At 38.5% G+C, this 16,720-nt stretch overlaps 1 protein-coding gene across 1 annotated transcript in view; it reads left to right on the top strand.

Annotated features, from left to right (window-relative positions):
• triqk (triple QxxK/R motif containing) overlaps positions 1–15,691 on the top strand; it is a 36,151-nt gene extending 20,460 nt beyond the window's left edge. Inside the window, exon 4 of the mRNA XM_012868647.3 lies at positions 13,147–15,691. Coding sequence (XP_012724101.2) covers positions 13,147–13,254 — 108 coding nt within the window. The 3' untranslated portion in view covers positions 13,255–15,691. The remainder of the gene's footprint in view (positions 1–13,146) is intronic.
• The last annotated feature ends 1,029 nt before the right edge of the window (positions 15,692–16,720 follow it).

Raw genomic sequence — 16,720 nt, 5'->3', positions numbered from 1 at the left:
TATTTGCGTTGCAAGATGTCAGACAGGCTGACCAAAGGCTTTAACCTGGCGTTGTGACTCATTATCCACACAGTTGCACGGCAACAGAGCAAGTCCACGGCAGCAGAGCAATGAGGTCTCCGCCACAACCGTAGCAGAGAGCTTGCTTCCCTGCTGTTTCAGACAGTGCTCATATGTTTATCAGACGAGACAGCATTTAGAAATTAAATAAATCAATGGGTAATGACAGCTCTGCTGCTTTGGCAGCGAACAGACAGAGAGCGACAGCCCCAGATCATCCTCCCTGTATTGGCTCTAGTAAGAGGCAGACGCTGCTGAAGCCGCGGCGAGCGAATGTCCAATATCCAACCTAAAACTAACTTCACCGTGTGGAGTAGTCAGACATTCTGTTGAACAATGTCTTAAAGGTATATAGCCACATTATATGCCTAAACGAAAAACACCAAAATCCAGTTGATTGTGATGAAATAAGGCTATATACTCCAAGCGTCCATCCAGATAGTGTTTTGTTAGTCCTTTTTGAGCCTTTTTGGACCCCAGCAACGGGCTCGATGAGCTGACATAAACAGACGTGGCGCAGTCTATCGGCAGTACTACATAACTTTTAGAAAGCCAGATAGTGGCCATCGACGCAGCTACTAAATAAGTCCCAACTGAACCGCACCTGCTGTAATGCCTCGCAGAAAACCGACTGCTCGGCGCGGTCGGAGACCAAGCAGACCTACTCCTTTTTTAAGTTCCAGTGAGTCTTCCCCTGAGCCTCTTTCCATAAAATCGAGGAAAATTACAGCTCCTACCAAACGCAATCAAAGGACACTACGTCTCAGTAAGAAAGGCTAATACCATTTTATTGGAAATTAACACATATTAAACACATTATAATGCTATTTCCCCGATGAGTCAGATCTGGGCCTACAGCCTTCAAAAAATTAACTACAAACTGCACGCTCTCTGCTCTCTGGACTTTTTCGTTGATTTCTGTGAGGGGGATGTGCTGATACGCCATGTCACGCAAAGGACTGTGGGATACTTTAAGGGCTCTTAACGCTGGCAAGGGACGTCGCAGGGTTCCTAAGCAAAAATAGCCACTGGAGGGAGCATACAGACTACTTTCCTACCCTCCTTCCTTACTAACTGCACTATTCGGAAAGCACTTATAACGGCGACCGCTGCCGACAGAGTCCTTATTTAATAAGGGTATTTGAATTGAGCCTGAGCCTGGTCCAACGGTTTTATCTCACAAACTGAAACACAAAACGTTTTTTCTTGTGGTTGTACACATACAAATTGTATGTATGTGTACATACAATTTGTATGTGTACAACAAATTGTTGTACACAATTTGTTGTGTACAACAACCCCTGGTTTAATATGTCCGTCCCTCCACTCAAACAAGTTTTGAATGCTTTCTTGTAGAAATAACCCAGAACAACATCTAAAGCACTACAGGCATTGCTAATTCTTTGAGGCATTTTGGAAATATTCTTTGACTTTTTTGGATGACGATACGATGTTTGCTGATATCACAAAGTTTGTCAAAATACGATTTTAATTAAATTCAATTTACTAGTCTGCGATCAATATATGATATCATCTGCTCACCCAACACAATTATTTACACTATCAACTCACAAAAAACAAAAACATGATTTGACCATTTTATTTCTAAGCTCTCACATACATCAGGCATTTAAATCAAAAACAGAATTCTTCGAATTGTATAAGGAAAAAAAATGTCTCACCCGTTCACTATAGTCTCGTGCCTTTTGAATGTCCAAATAAAGGCGAAATTTGACGATGTGGGTTGATATTTTAAATTTGCATCAATGTAATTGAATCATTAATCATTCAATCGATGTATCAATATGGATCATTGTATTGTGACTTCTGGCATAAAACTGACAGTATTTCAGCAAAAGTACTACACACTGACAGTCAAACATGGTGGTGGTAGTGGGATGGTCTGCGTCTGTTTGGTTGGTTTCAGGATGTCTTGCCGTAATTGTTGGAACCATGAATTCTGCTTTTTAGCACCAAATCCCGAAGAAAAAAAGGCCTGCTCTCAGGTGATGCGGCAAGAAAATTATCCAAAGTACCAAAGCAAGTCCACCTCTGAATGACAAAAAATTTAACAAAATGATGTTAACCCAATATAATTTTATCTCATCTCATCACCGGAACATGTTGTTAAAGCCACTATAGCCGAGAAATGTTAACAAGTAATTAGTGACAGTGGAAGAGAAGTGAAAATTATTAAGAAATTAAAGGAAAATGCCATATAAAGTCATGAATTGTAATTAGCAATTTTTTTTTAAGGATACTTTTTTTGCAGGTCCATTTGTCACACTATAGTAATTACAAGTTGGCAAAGATGGCTCATGCCACATTAATTATGCTAATAGTACTTTTGTTTGTTTTTCTCAATAAATTTGCTTTTGCTAATATAGTCCGAGATACTTTGATATGGTTTTAATCCTATTTAAAAATGCAGAAACCATGAAATGGAACTGATTTCACCGGATACGTCATTTCAATAAATAATTTTTAATGGTTTGTTTTCTGCGTTAGAATTTCTCATAGTTTTTCTTCATCCAACTAAAATGTTGTTCTGTTTACACTTTTAACAACCCAGTACCTTCTTTTCCTCATTAAGCCTCAGCGGGTTGCAGAGAGCCTCAAAGAATCAGCAACTAACACCCAGCGTTAAACGCAGGGTGAAATGGTCAGGTTTTAAAATATGCATCTCTTAGACATGCAGGGCCTCATTAAACACGTCTTTAATCCAATTAGATTAGTCCATATCTTGAAATATTGATATTGGTCATGAATAATTTATGCTTTTCGTGCCCAAGACGAGGGGAATTTTCAGAGGTCGGATTAAAAATACCTCTGGGACGAGGATATTAAACTGACTTGGACCTCTTGGCCGAGAGTTTGATTGGAATTCCGCCTGAATGTAATGGATATTTGGTCATGCTTGCTTTCCCATCAAGTGCTTTTTAGCTTGATGTTGAGTTGAAAAAGTTTCTTTTTTTTTTTTTTTTTGTCAGTTTCACATAATTTAGTGATGGATTCAGAAAGCTCTCACTTGCCCCTAAACCTCTGGCTGACAGCATTGAAGTTCCTTAGGCTTTTTTTGTTAGTCAGGTTTGGGTGCAGGTGTATGTTGCAGTAGTGTTTTTACGTGATTTTATATGTGATTGGCAGCAGTGCCAACTGTAATTTCCCTTCTGGTATAAAAAACGAAACATATCTAGATACTCTATCTGTGGTTTGTCGATAAATGAATAGATCACCTTTACATGTGACTTCAGAGGATTTTTTTTAAACATTGATTGATAAATGATTAATTAGTTAACTGACTGAATATATCATCCATTTGTCATGGGTACATTTGTGTGTGGTGGTCATTAAGGCAATGACTCTAGCCGCAGAGCACATCTTGAGAATCTCCCCCAAACTTTTTATTGGGATTTGCTTTCAATGTCCTTTCAGCAATGTGTCTATCTCTTTTGCTTGTGTATCTTTTTCTACCACACTTTTTCCTTCCACTCAACTTTTCATTAATATGCTTGGAAACAGCGCTTCAAAGAGACAGATACTTTAGCAGTGATCTTTTTCAGTGACTCTCTGCTACAAAAATCACAAATTGGCAGTTTGTATTAAAGATTATGTTTTCTATTTTACGCAGAACCTGATCGGGTTTTGTTACCTATAATCTTTAATAATCAAAATTGCACAGTTGAAATATACCATTGTTTGTGTAAATAATCTTTGTTTCACTTTTGCAATAAACGTACCCAAATAAATTAACTTTTCGATGCTTTATTCGTTGAGGTGCACCTGCATAAGCTCTTCTCTTCCTCTCTATATGAGACGCCGAGTGCAGATGCAGATGGCATCTCAGAAGGGCCAGCAGACATGCAGGCATGGAGAATGTGGCAGCTGCCAGGCAGGCTGTCTCAGGGCTGTCCTAGTAACAGGACAGTCTGGATAAGTTGGCAGAGAGAAGGATGGAGACGCTGCAGATGAACTAGGAACGTGTATGAGGCACAAATTATGCATTTTGCTAAAAAAAAAAAAAAAAACCCTACCTGCAGTATTAAGGAAGAGACTATGCATTTATTCTGGGCGGTTTTCCAAAAGTAACATGTTGTTGTAATGTGAGTCGGTTCTGACAATAAGGACAAAACTGGCAGGAGGTTCAGACTGTGGTCTCTTCTTCAGATTGCCTGGAGAAGAAGCAGACCCTTCAGAGTAGCTCCAGCTTCTCTTGCAGCACAGGAAACGAGCCTCCTGCCTCGTCTAATTGGCACAAACAACCTTCTGTTCGCTTCTGCACAGCTTTTTCTGCAGTCTTATTTAGCTGCCGAGTCTAGAAAGTTTTTATTGGGGGGGGGGGGTTGTTGCTCATAGAATTGGCAGAGGATGGAGAGTACAGATGATGACTCTGGGTACAATCCATCTGTCATTTGTAAAATCTTTTTGTGTGGAAACTGAGCTGTATTTCTTTATTTGCTTTTTGAACGTTTCCTACAACTAGTGAAGACAGAAAATAAGGAGTGGGCAATAGAGTTAGCATTTGATGTTCAACGGGTAACTGGTCGACTAGAAGTTTTTATATCAGTGCTGTTGACATAAAGGCATTAGCCCCCTTTTCAATTCAAAGCCCCTGTTAGGCTCGGAACAGGTGGATCCAGAATTCAAGGCAGACAGAGTCGTTTAGACAGTTTATTGAACTCAGAAACAGATCGGGTGGCGTCGGCGTCTACAGCGGGAACTTCTGCAGGAGGAGACAACAGGTTAGTGACCTCGTTTAGCTTGGGGTGCTGGAACACAAACGTGTAGGTCACTAACTTGGTCTTAAGTTCTGGTCCGGAAGTTGAGGCAGACGCCAGCTGGCAGATAGCCAAGACGGCGCCGCGGTTGCTGCTTCGTGATTTCTAGGCGGAGGTGATGCAGAGGTTGGAGGAGAGGCAGGAGGTCGGAACCCTGAAGATAAACATGAGTAGGACGAGCCGATGAGCGAAGCCAAAGCCGAGGTCGGGAATGGAAAAGGGGCTATTGTGGGTTACGATGTAGATTAACAGCTGCTGGTTTTGGAAAATGTTACATCTTAGAAACAAAATGTATTGCAGAAAGCATATCGAACAGGAAAGGGTGTGGTCATATTTTATTCGAGGTCATGCCACATTAATTTTTCTTTTTCAAAATCTTCTCAGCAAGTTTGCAGGCAAAAACCCTTATACCTTGACCTTTGCTAATTTTCTGTTTTCTCCTGAGAATGAACTCTGTTGATCCCATTTAACATTTATGTCCGTTTCCAATGATAAACATCCAGTTAAAAGTTACAAAAAGAGCTTGTGGCTTTGACCAAGAGGTGAATTTACATTTTGAAGCAAAGCTTTTGTAAAAAAAAAAAAAAAAAGCTCAAGAGGTTTCTAAATCTACCAAATATGAAATATCTAGTAGCATTCAAAATGCTTTTTCTATCCTTCCTGTTGTGAACATTCAATAGATATGTTCTGTATGTTAATAACAGAGGCAACGCCACACTGTAGAACACAGTTTACTATATGTTAAATACGAAGATCAAATTATTTGGTATTATCTGCAATCATCGTCTATGCCAGGCATGTCCAAAGTGCGGCCCAGGAGCCATTTGCAGCCCGTGGACTTATTTTGTGCGGCCCCCAACTCATATTCCAGAATGATTTGACCCACCAGCACAGGTGGTTAAAGGACATGGAGCCTTTTTGGTTTTAATGGAGGCACCTTTATTAAAGATAAATTATAATTTTCTTACAACTGAAAATGTTAGAAACAAATATTTGTTTTTTAATAACCACACTTTTTTTATAATTTATTTAATTTCATTGTCAACAGGACCTCAATGATCCAATGACTTTGACTCAAATTCAGACTTTTGTGCACTAAAATCTGCTTTTATTTCCTTAATTAAAATTAGCGTAATAGAGCAAGACCCAAATCCTGTTATTATTGTTTAGAACCGACCTTTCTTTTCCCAGTCAAGTCCATTGGTATTTGCAAATTGGATATCTGTTTTTTTTAAATGTACGAAATCCTTTAAGGTTTGGATCTACAGTGATCTTCAGATCCCTTACTACACAAAATCTGGCTTTGTTTTATTAAATACTGCATTCACTGGGGATGGGAGCAGCTAAAAACAAAAGGCTAAAATATTTATTTATTTAATTATAGTATTTTAAATATATTTCTGGCCTTTGAGTGCTTTTGAAATGACAGTTTTTGCCCACGTGGTGAAATGTTTGGACACCGCTGCTCTATGCGTTAGTATTGGTGAATGTTGCTATAAAGATATGCTTTGACAAAAATAAACAACTAATTAAAAAGTGTCCCTGTTTTCCTGCTGTGGATTCATAGCAAATGGACTTCAAAAAAATATATATATATATTGAGCTAGTGCGAAAAAAGAAAATTTATAATTTCCACCTTGACAAGTTTTTTTTTTTTTTTTTTTTTTTTTTTTTTTTTTTTTTTTTTTTTTTTTTTTTTTTTTTTTCCTTGTTGTTGTTGTTGTGGCATCAAAAATTGTTAATTAGGTTGTATTTAAATAATAAGCTGGCATTTAGCCGCCTCAAAGCAGTTCTTAGCAATATAAGTAATGCATACATTATTATTGGGATAAAGATAAAGCTGCATTAACTTTCAGGTTAGTTAGCATTAGTAACTAAATGGCATTTTTAAAATGTATTTCCCAAAGAGTTTTAATACTTAGCTTAACTATGAGATTTCCAAAGTATGTCAGCCTTTCCAAATCCATCATGTTTCATGACAGAGAGGTTAAAAGCTCAAGAAAGGACAAAACAATACTTTACCCAAACAGAAAGAAACTCCAAAACGTATCGATTGCTGGAACGTGTGCAGTTTATTTACTCTTTGGAACGGCAGGTCAGTGGCCCCAGTAGCTTTTGTGTCAGCCCGCACACAGCCACACACGCGTCGGTGCGTCCAAACAGATCGATGTACACATTCCTACACAGGCTGGCATAAACAAACCCGGGGAGGAGGATGAAAATCAGACCAGATAAGAGGACGTCTGCTGAGCGGTGGCTCGTCGCCAGGGCGACAGGCACTCGGGCTCCCAGCGCACCGAGTTTGTTGCAGCTGCCGCCGGAGCCGAGGGAGCCGTGCGATGAAGATGATGATGTGCTCAGGCCCCCATCCAGAGGTCTCCGTCAAAAAAAATGTGGGCAGAGAGGCTCGTGTCTGAGGGGGTGTGTACTTGTGCGCGGCTGCACACGCATGTGTTTGCGGGCCTCGACTCAGTGGGCCGCCCTCCTCCAAAACAATGATCTCAATCAAGTGCAGGTGCTTCGTACGACTCGAGGGTTTGCAGTGAAACCCCTCCAGCTTGTTTTTGTAGTCGAGTTACTGTAACCAGCTGTTCTCATACAGAGGGGGGGGGGGGGGGGGGGTTGTCTTCTTTTGTTTCACCAGATTTGGTAAAATGCCTGTGTATATGTGGAGCAAAAATATTTCCCCTCTGACGTTTTCCAGAAGAAAACCGCTTTCTTTATTACAATTTTCAAAGCTGCCACAAAAGAAGAGAGAGCGCGGGAAAAACAATCAAGGCTCCGCGATTTGATCACACTTCCCTTTTTCTCCGAGGCCCGGGCAAAATGGAAAAGTAAATCAAGCGGCGGGAGCCCGGCGGGTAATATATGAAGCTAAAGTGCATGAAATTTAAAAGTTTTCCAATTAAGAGAGGACTTTAAGCTGTTTGGAGGCTGCTGGGTTGGAGATAAATGCGGGCCAAGGCTAATGAAGACCAATGCGGCTGATGACGAAGCGCCGCAACGTGTACACAAGATAGCTGGGTGTGGAGGCTGACGCTTTTTAATTGTCACCCCAACCCCCGACGTCTTAGTCAGAGAGGAGTTATTATTATTAGCCCCCTGCTACCCCTTATTTAGGCTCAGTCTTATCTCTTTGTTGTTTTCTCTTTCGTTCGCTTGTTTTTCATTTGTCGTTTCGCTGCAATTTTGCCGTCGGGTTGAATTTTTGTTGTGCTTTTTGTCTGCTTGCTAAATGTGGGTTGTTGTTTTTTTTTTGTTGTTTTTTTTCCGCGGGTGTTGTGGTCTGTCTGCTTTTGACTGGAACTTGTGAGCTACCAGTATTTCAGTCACACGAGACAAACAAATACCACAATGCAATAATAATAATACAACATTTAACACAAAATATAACAGATAAACAAATGTATAACATGATCTGCTTCTTCCATTATTCCTGCCACTGCAATAAGAATTAACTCTTATTTATTGCTGGGTTGATTTTGATGTATAGCTCTTAGAAAACATATAGAATAGAATAATACCTTTCAGCCAGCTGACCAGCAATACAAAGCAACGGGTCGGGGGGGGGGGGGGGGGAAGAGTTGTCTATGTTTCATTCAGCCCTCATTGACTCCGGTCACTGCGGTGCTTTCGCTCGCATCTAATTGAAATTACTTCACATCATATAACTGCATGATAGATGTTAACTGTTTTGAAACAGTAATATTTTAAAACCTTGTCATACTTCATACCAATAACCAGCCAGTGCCTACTTCTAACAGACCAAGTGCATAAAAGAATGATAAAGGTAAAAAAAAATCTAAATTTCAAATAAATACAGAGGTGTGTTTATCATGTAATGACTGAAAATGTCACTTTTCCAGGGTCACATTTCTTTTTGAATAACCTTTAATCAGGCTGCACTCTGCACCGTTTCAAAGCCCTCCAAGCTCTCTAGTGCTGATTAGAAAGTTTGCAGCTAATGAGTTCTCTTGATAAAGAATTGGCATTGTTCAATACTCTGAGTGTCCCTAATGAAACTCCAGCTGATGAAGATTGTAATCGTCTGAGCGGCACATAATGAACAAGCGCTCCAAATTCCCATTTTCAACTTGAATAGAACTTTGTTGCAAAGCCTCAATTTCTTTGACAATTAACCAATACAAAATCTTTGGTGAAAACTAGGTCATTTTTGTTTATATATATTTCTTTATTTTTGCTGTCATCTGTAAAGATCGCAGATAGAGTTCAGTGCTCTGGACCCTGAATTTCTGACTTCTGAAAGGTGATTTTTAAAGGTGTTTTTTTATTTTTATTTATGCTGTTATTGTTCTGAAACTTATATAGTTTATTTTGAAAAACTGAATTTTAGAGGCAAGTCCAAATGCTTTATGTGCCTTCTTTCAAGGGATGCACCACTTTTTCCTTTGTCTGCTGAAATACTGAAAATTGTTTTCCTTTTCCCTAATCATTCTACAAACACATTAGTTAAAAAAACTCTATTGAATTTGTTTAAAACGGATAACTGTGAGGGATTTGTGGTTTGTTGAATAAATAGGGACGATATTTCTTAGTTTTTTGGATTCAGAATTACTACTATCAAAATAACTTGTGGCACTTTTGCTTTAGTTTATAATCTTTGGGGACAAAAATTCTGAATCAGCAGGTCATCCAGGAGTAGCCTGATAAGTGCATCTATAATTCTTCAAACTTTGTGGGGAAGTTTTAATTCTAAGATCAATCGGACATTACAGTTTACATCACTGTAAAAAAGAAACTGCATTGCAGCTCTTACCCTTGCTGTAGTGGAACATTAATTGTTTGATAACTTCAACTGCTATTAAACCCCAAAAAGGAAGAACCAGAATTTATCTGAAGAAGCTGTTCTATGTTGAATTGTGGGTGGATCGTTGGAGAGCTGCAAGAGGAGGGTGAAAACACAACTGTGTCTTTTAAAAGCTAACAGCTGGACTCTATTGAGATTTTTATGAGCTTTCCAGGAAGTGCAGCCTGAATGAAAAGCATGCGAGGTCTAAAATAAGCTGGGTAAAAGCTGTTTCGCTAAAACAAGTAATTTAAGGAACTATAGAAGATGTTTTTTTCCTGACCAAAGTTGGTGACTTTAAAGAGAACAGCAGTGAGTTGTGGAGGTAGGGTCAAACCTGCTTGTTAACTCTGAGAAAAAACATGTTTTACCATCTGTGAAAACAATAAAGCAGCTTTATCAGCTCAGACCTGTAAAATCCCTGTCAATGCTAGCAGATTACTGCTAACGTGAAGCAAACACAACAATGAAATCTAATTGTTCTTTGAATAATTTGCAGTTTCAGACTTATTCCATTTTGCTGGTTGAAGAGTACTTTCCTTCTACAACCTTTAAGTCAGTTAAAGCATCCAGCGTAAAATAAAATTTAACTTTCCTCTTTGCACAGTCTCTCTAGAGTCCAGGATCCTGAGTTGATTTGGTTAGACTTGCCAACTGATGAGCTACATATTAGTCTCATTTGACCAAAGTACAGAGTTACAGTTCGGTTTGAATAGTATTTAGCTAAAGTCACACCATTGCGTTTGTGATGGTAGAACTGAAAATGTTATTATTTTTTTTTTTTTTATTCTGGCATTTAAACAGATAGGGTTTTTTAATTATTAATCACTGTCATCTACTAACATTCATTTCAACATGTGACTATTTCCTGCCGCGGATGGCCTGGGTGTTTTCTGACATTAATGTGCAGATGGAGCCATCAGAAACAGAACTCCAACCGTGGAGGCTTGTTTAATTTTAAAGAATGCAAAACCATTTCCATACAAACAGGTATGCAGAAGAAAAAACATCTGCTTTGACATGTTGGTCTTCTGTCAGCACAACAGCTTCTGTCTTTCCTCTGCTGGGAAAAGAAGAAAGAAGTGATTATAATTAAAGTATTGCTTTAGAACTGGTTGTAAACTGTACAATAAACTGCAAGATTATAGTGTTTTTTTCTATTATTAATCAAATACTTTGTCAAAAGAAAAAACTGTTTACTAATTTCAACATTTATTTAGTGTTTTTTGTTACGTTTTTAATCTTTTCGGTCAAACACCCACAGAGCTGTCTTTATTTACATAAGCCTGCAGTTTTCCGTGACAGTTTTATTTTTGAGTGAGTCATTTGTCATTTTAATCTATTTAGTGTATTTTAGTCAAATTAGGTTGAATTAGGTCAAACTGATTCAATTCAGCTGCACCACTGTGCAGCACTGGTAGCACGGTTGACCTGCAGCAAAGAAGGTCCAGGGTTCGAACTCCCGGTTCAACCTGGAGTGTGCATGTTCTTCCTGTGCATGTATGGGTTCTCTCTGGGTACTCTGGCTTCCTCCCACACTTCAAAAACACAACTGTTAGGGTAATTGCCCTCTCTAAATTGCCTTTAGGTGTGTGTGCATTGTGGTCTGTCTGGTATTGACCTTTAGCGTTCATCTTAACTTTTTGTAAAATGAACATATAGTTAATGTTTTTTATTCGATATTGTCATTTTTAGATCTATGTGAACGCAAGGGTTATTAAAAAAGTAAGAGCAATGAAATTAAATAGTTTTAGATGCATCTCTCTTGTGGGTTGTGCAATTTTTAGAACAGGCTCATGGGGCCCAGATGTGGTCGTTGGAGGCTACCTGGTGCTTGTGGGCACTGTGTTGGTGATCCGTTGTCCAGGGTGTACCCTGCCTCTCAAGCAAAACAATCACTGAAAATTGGCACCAGCCTCCCTGCATGGATAAACCGGTTAGATGACTATCATGTAAGACTAGTATAAATAACCCCCTTTAGTCCACATATAGAAAACGACCTGCCATTGAGTCAGTATACATAAACACCACAAAGAAAAAGGAAACCACAATTTGACAGAAAAGCCATAAACTTATAAAATAAATAGCAAAAAGGTTTGTTTTAAAGAGCACAAAACAAAGCTTGACAAACTAAAAAGAATACAAGCTGCTAATGTGTGACACAGCAGATTTGTTTACCTGAAATCATGTGGAAAATAAGTCTAAACATGAATAAATTATTCAGATATGAACAGCTCATTTGCTGGCTTAAGACACAATCTGAATCTAAATTTCTACAATGTTTTTTTTTTTGGCCGCCTTGTTTATGAGCCGAAAAACCACTTGAATTAAAGCTGCATTTTGTCAATAATCGTTGCAATATATCTACACAAACAAGCATTTCAGAAGCTCCCGAGATGCTTTTTTAAGGCATTAAGTGTGGCCCCTTATGTGATTCTCGAGGAATGATGAATTTAAGTAAAAAAAAAAAATACCGTGATCTGATAGGGTTTTTGTATTAAAACAGTTTTTTTAAAACAGAAAATGAACATTTATTTGTATTTCCTATTTCTTTATTTGCAGTTTTTTTAATTTGTTGCAAAATCTGATATTTGTGTGAAGAGATACACTTATTTATTACATTTTTTAAATCCTCCTACAGTTTCTCATTTCTTAAATCTCAGTCTGCTATTTTTAATAACTACAGTATTATTTTTCTTATGTCATAAATTTGCCCTCACTGCCTTTTACCTATTATTTTTCTTTGTTTAAATTAACATTTGTGTGTATCTGCATGCTTCCACATGCCTTTCACTGTGCTGCTTGGACACCTGGATTACCCCACATTAAGGGATATTTATATTCTATCAAAATAATTTGATGATATTGAAAATTAGTGGTATAATAATGTTGTCTATAAAGTTTATTTTGAGTTTTTTGTAGCAATTTTGGGAGACTAAAATAAACTTAAATTTACTGCTAATACCTTGCTGACTATAAGCAAACCATGCCTAATATTAATGAATTTATTTTTCTTTTGCAAAGGACTGAAGTCATAAGGAATTATTTGTAAAATAAATAGCTTAATTACTTGGTGTTTTGCTTAATTAATTGGTGTTGTGCTACACATTTACACATGTGGATCTCCCTCCTTTAAACAAATATAGAGTCCTGACAGCTCTTAGGTGTTCTTCTGGACGGTCCTTTCCGAGTTTTCCTCTTCTACGGGGGGCAAAGACCTCCGAGAACCAAGGGAGAAATCAATTAAGCATTGCTTTTGTTTTAATTAAATGTCAATTTCATTTCCCCTCTATTTTGCCTTTTAGCTGGTTTTCATTTAGCAGGCTTTGTTTTTTTTAATATAATTTTAAAACAATTCAAACATGGTATTTTTGTTCTTATAAGGCAATTTGAAACCAACTGTTACTCAGGTCTTGGGAAATTAGATGGAGGGTGGGGATAGCATGTTGAAAATGTAGAAATGATATAAATATTAATATACACTTTCTCTTTTCTGTGTAGGATGCGTTCCTGGTTATCGCAGCTATTCTCCTCTTTGTCCTCTGTGTTTACGCCTTCTTCTACCTGAACCTGAGCACCGAGATCAACCTGGACGTGGACACGGATTAACAAACTGAGAACAGTAAACCGAACCCTTTTAGGTCGTTCCTTTTTTTATATAGGCAAATATAATTATGTGAATTAAACCTCTGCAAATGTTTTAGAACTGTTTCTCATTCAGCACCAAATGATGGTGTCTCCAGCTTTGTATCAGCCAAAGCGGTCATCTTCTACACTTTATATGCAATAAGGTGACACTGACTGTGGGTGGAAAAAGCACATCAAACGTTGCAATTTCATGTGGTTGGTTAATTTTAAGATAAATTCATTGCTTTTTTTTAGCCTGAAACATTTTTGTTGTTTGGTATCATCCACTAGTTGTCTTACTCTAAACAATACAAAGAAGCTTTCAGTAAATATTCTCTGGAATGCAGATGCATCGATCAATCTTTTCTGGGCAGATACGGATTTCTTTTTTGCTTTGGCCCAACAATTTTGATTTCAACCATTTTTTTTTTTTTTTTAAAGGAGCAACATTTAACTTTTAGCCACTAGGGGCGCTATACTTGTAACTTACAGGCTTAGCGTCCCTGAAGGCCACTGGCAACGCTGCACCGCCGTAAATTTAAACAGTCTCTCTGTGAAGCCGCTTCCTACAGCCGAAAGCTGAGAACCGCGCCCTCGTGCAAGACCGATGTGACGACAGCGACAGTCGAGCGCAGTCCCACCGGAGCTGTGGGGTTAGCTGTCGTGTTATAGGGGAGCTCAGACTGCCGTAAAGCATCGCTCCAGGTCACATGAAGCGCCTAGTGCTGAAAAATCATGTAATATTTCTCAAAATAAGCTAATACTTGGGTCAAAATTACAAAATTGCTGCTGGACTAAAACGCACTCAGGCTCACTTTTATGAACTTTCTTCTTTTTTCAACAATTTTTTTTTTTTTGGACATTTTAACACTAACCTCAAAAGAGAAAAAAATCCTGCGCTTCTCATTCTTTGACAGAGGTATTGGTTTACTTTAAAATCCTGCAGAAAAGAAAGTAATTCCAAGATTATCTGTTTTTATGCATCACCGTATGCATTATTGTTTTTTATTTTTTATTTTAAGTACATGCTTTCACATTCATTTTCAGGGTATGACCTGGAAATCACCTGAGAGACCTAGCTAGAGGAATTTCAGTCACTGGGCCGACGCGTCGGTGCATCACTTCTGCGAAACCACATAGGTCGCTGACAGCATGATTCGTTCTTGCCTGCTAGATCTTTATACAGCAAAGACAATGAGCCTCTTTACACCTCAGTCAGGACTGAGCATCGCCAGGCATCGTCTGCACAGTCACGTCCCTTTGTTTTTCCACCACTAATAGAAAAATGTAAATCATCTGCTGCGGCTCCAGACAAACCCTTTCCTCACATTCCAGTGCACAAAGCTCTCCTTGTGGATATCTCGAGATCACAAAGTGTGAGATTAGAATCCGCAAAGCCCTCGCCCTGATTGAACATGTGTGCAGAATACAGAACGTCACGGTGCACCTGCTGCACGCAGACAGGCACGTTCAGGGGGACCGCTGCAAATACAATCGGGTTCTTTCATTTAAATAGAAATTAAAGGCTTAGAGAGAGGGGGGGGGGGGGGGCAGAGAATGCCCAAATAGTTTTTTCTTTTATTATTTTATGTTAAGAAATATGAAGGTTGTTCGGTACTTTTTTCCACCACTTATCTTGTTGTGCAGCTGGACTCCAAACTGCAAGGAGTGACCTTCTGTCTGCTGTTTAAGCCCAAGTGCTTCTACTCTGTTTTGTTTGCAAAAAAGTATGTAGTCAAGAGTTGTTCTTAGAGAAGCTGTCTTCCTTCTTTTCTTTTAAGAAACTTTTCAATTGCACTTCTCCCACAATACATAAAGGGCAATACCAAATACACAAGCGGCCTTGTGATAGCTTTTTCTGTCCTTTAACTGAATGAAGGTCTTAAAGTCTGGCTCTGATTGTGTTCTGCTGCTGAAATGCCTTGTGAAATATGACACAGATTTTCCAGCTTTCAGCTTGTGTTTTCTCCCACAACCTTGCGACCTCTTGTAAAAAGAATACACGTCAAAGAAACCATTATGATTAGAACGCACCCGTACCCTCGACCAGGGGCTTTTATCACGCTTTGGTACATCGGGACTCCCCTCCTCCCTGCACTGTGATTCACTCACATGTGTAACAAAGGAAAGCCTGGCCTAATAGACCTTCAAACATGACACCTGTTATCTAAAAGCTCACCATTACCAGGTACAAGAGGTCTGACATCAGAGAAATGAAAAGACTCTGTGCTTTTTGTATTGGTTCAGATGATGTTTAATATTTGTATGATGGTTTCTACTATTGTTAAACCTGCTAGCAGGGTGCATGAACATTCTAGTTTTTTGAGGGGTTGCTGAATTCTTAGATTTTTATTAATTTTTTTCCCAAGATGACAGAATGTAAATGGATCTTTTGATTATTAAAAAAATACTGAATGATGTTTGCATCCTGTATCATCTGTATCTGTATTTTCTGACGGAAGAATAAATGTCTCTGAACTTTTGGTCAGGGGAAACCTTGCCGGGAAGCATCAGCATGCAGATCAGACAGGTGCTTATGTGGCAAAATTATTCTGGTACTTGCTGTAATTAAACTGTATAAAGTGAAGTTGTATTTCATCTCAATGAAATTTCAGGAAGCAGTCTGAACTTTAGTTGACATATTTTGTTACCTCTAATTTTTTTATGATTTTTATCACTGAAGACTTCTTGGTTTTAGAATTTGGTGTAGTGACCTTTTAAAGTTAATGCAAATCTTGGTTTACATGTACTTTATTTGGGTGTGTCAAGATTATCTTCAGCGTTTTATCATTTATTTATTTTTTTCTTACATTATTCTGTGGAATAATTATGCAGCAAGCAATTTCAAAATTTTATGAAACACAAATTAGATGCAAAAGTTTGAATTCTTTGATTTTTTTTTTCTTTCTCTAATCCACAAATGGCCACAATTGCCAAGATAATGAATATATACTGCTCAAAAAAAGTATAAAGGGAACACTTAAACAACACACTGTAACTCCAAGTCAGTCACACTTCTGTGAAATCAAACTGACCACTTAAGAAGCAACACTGATTGATAATCAATTTCACCTGCTGTTGTGTAAATGGAATAGACAACAGGTGGAAACAGTTGGCAATTAGCAGGACCCCCCCAATAAAGGAGTGGTTCTGGTGACCACAGACCACTTCTCAGTTCCTCTGCTTTCTGCCTGATGTTTTGGTCACTTTCACTCTAGTGGTTGTTTTTAGCTGGTATTGATACACACCGGGACTTTTACTGCTCGTAAAAACGAGGTTTGGGTTGAGCCCCGCTTTCTTGCTGCGCAGTGCGATAACCAGAAGAAGGCATTCTTGTCTGGAAAAAAAAATAATCCCAAAAAGGCAGATGCACATTCAGAAACAACCCCAAAAAACCCCACCGCCGACTCAGAGAAGAACAAGCCCAAAGTTGATAATAATGAGGGGA

The sequence above is a fragment of the Fundulus heteroclitus genome, chromosome 13, assembly GCF_011125445.2.
Source record: "Fundulus heteroclitus isolate FHET01 chromosome 13, MU-UCD_Fhet_4.1, whole genome shotgun sequence".
NCBI classification, from domain to species: domain Eukaryota; kingdom Metazoa; phylum Chordata; class Actinopteri; order Cyprinodontiformes; family Fundulidae; genus Fundulus; species Fundulus heteroclitus.
Note: the sequence above shows the minus strand (reverse complement) of the source record. Positions and strands in the feature narration are given on the sequence as shown.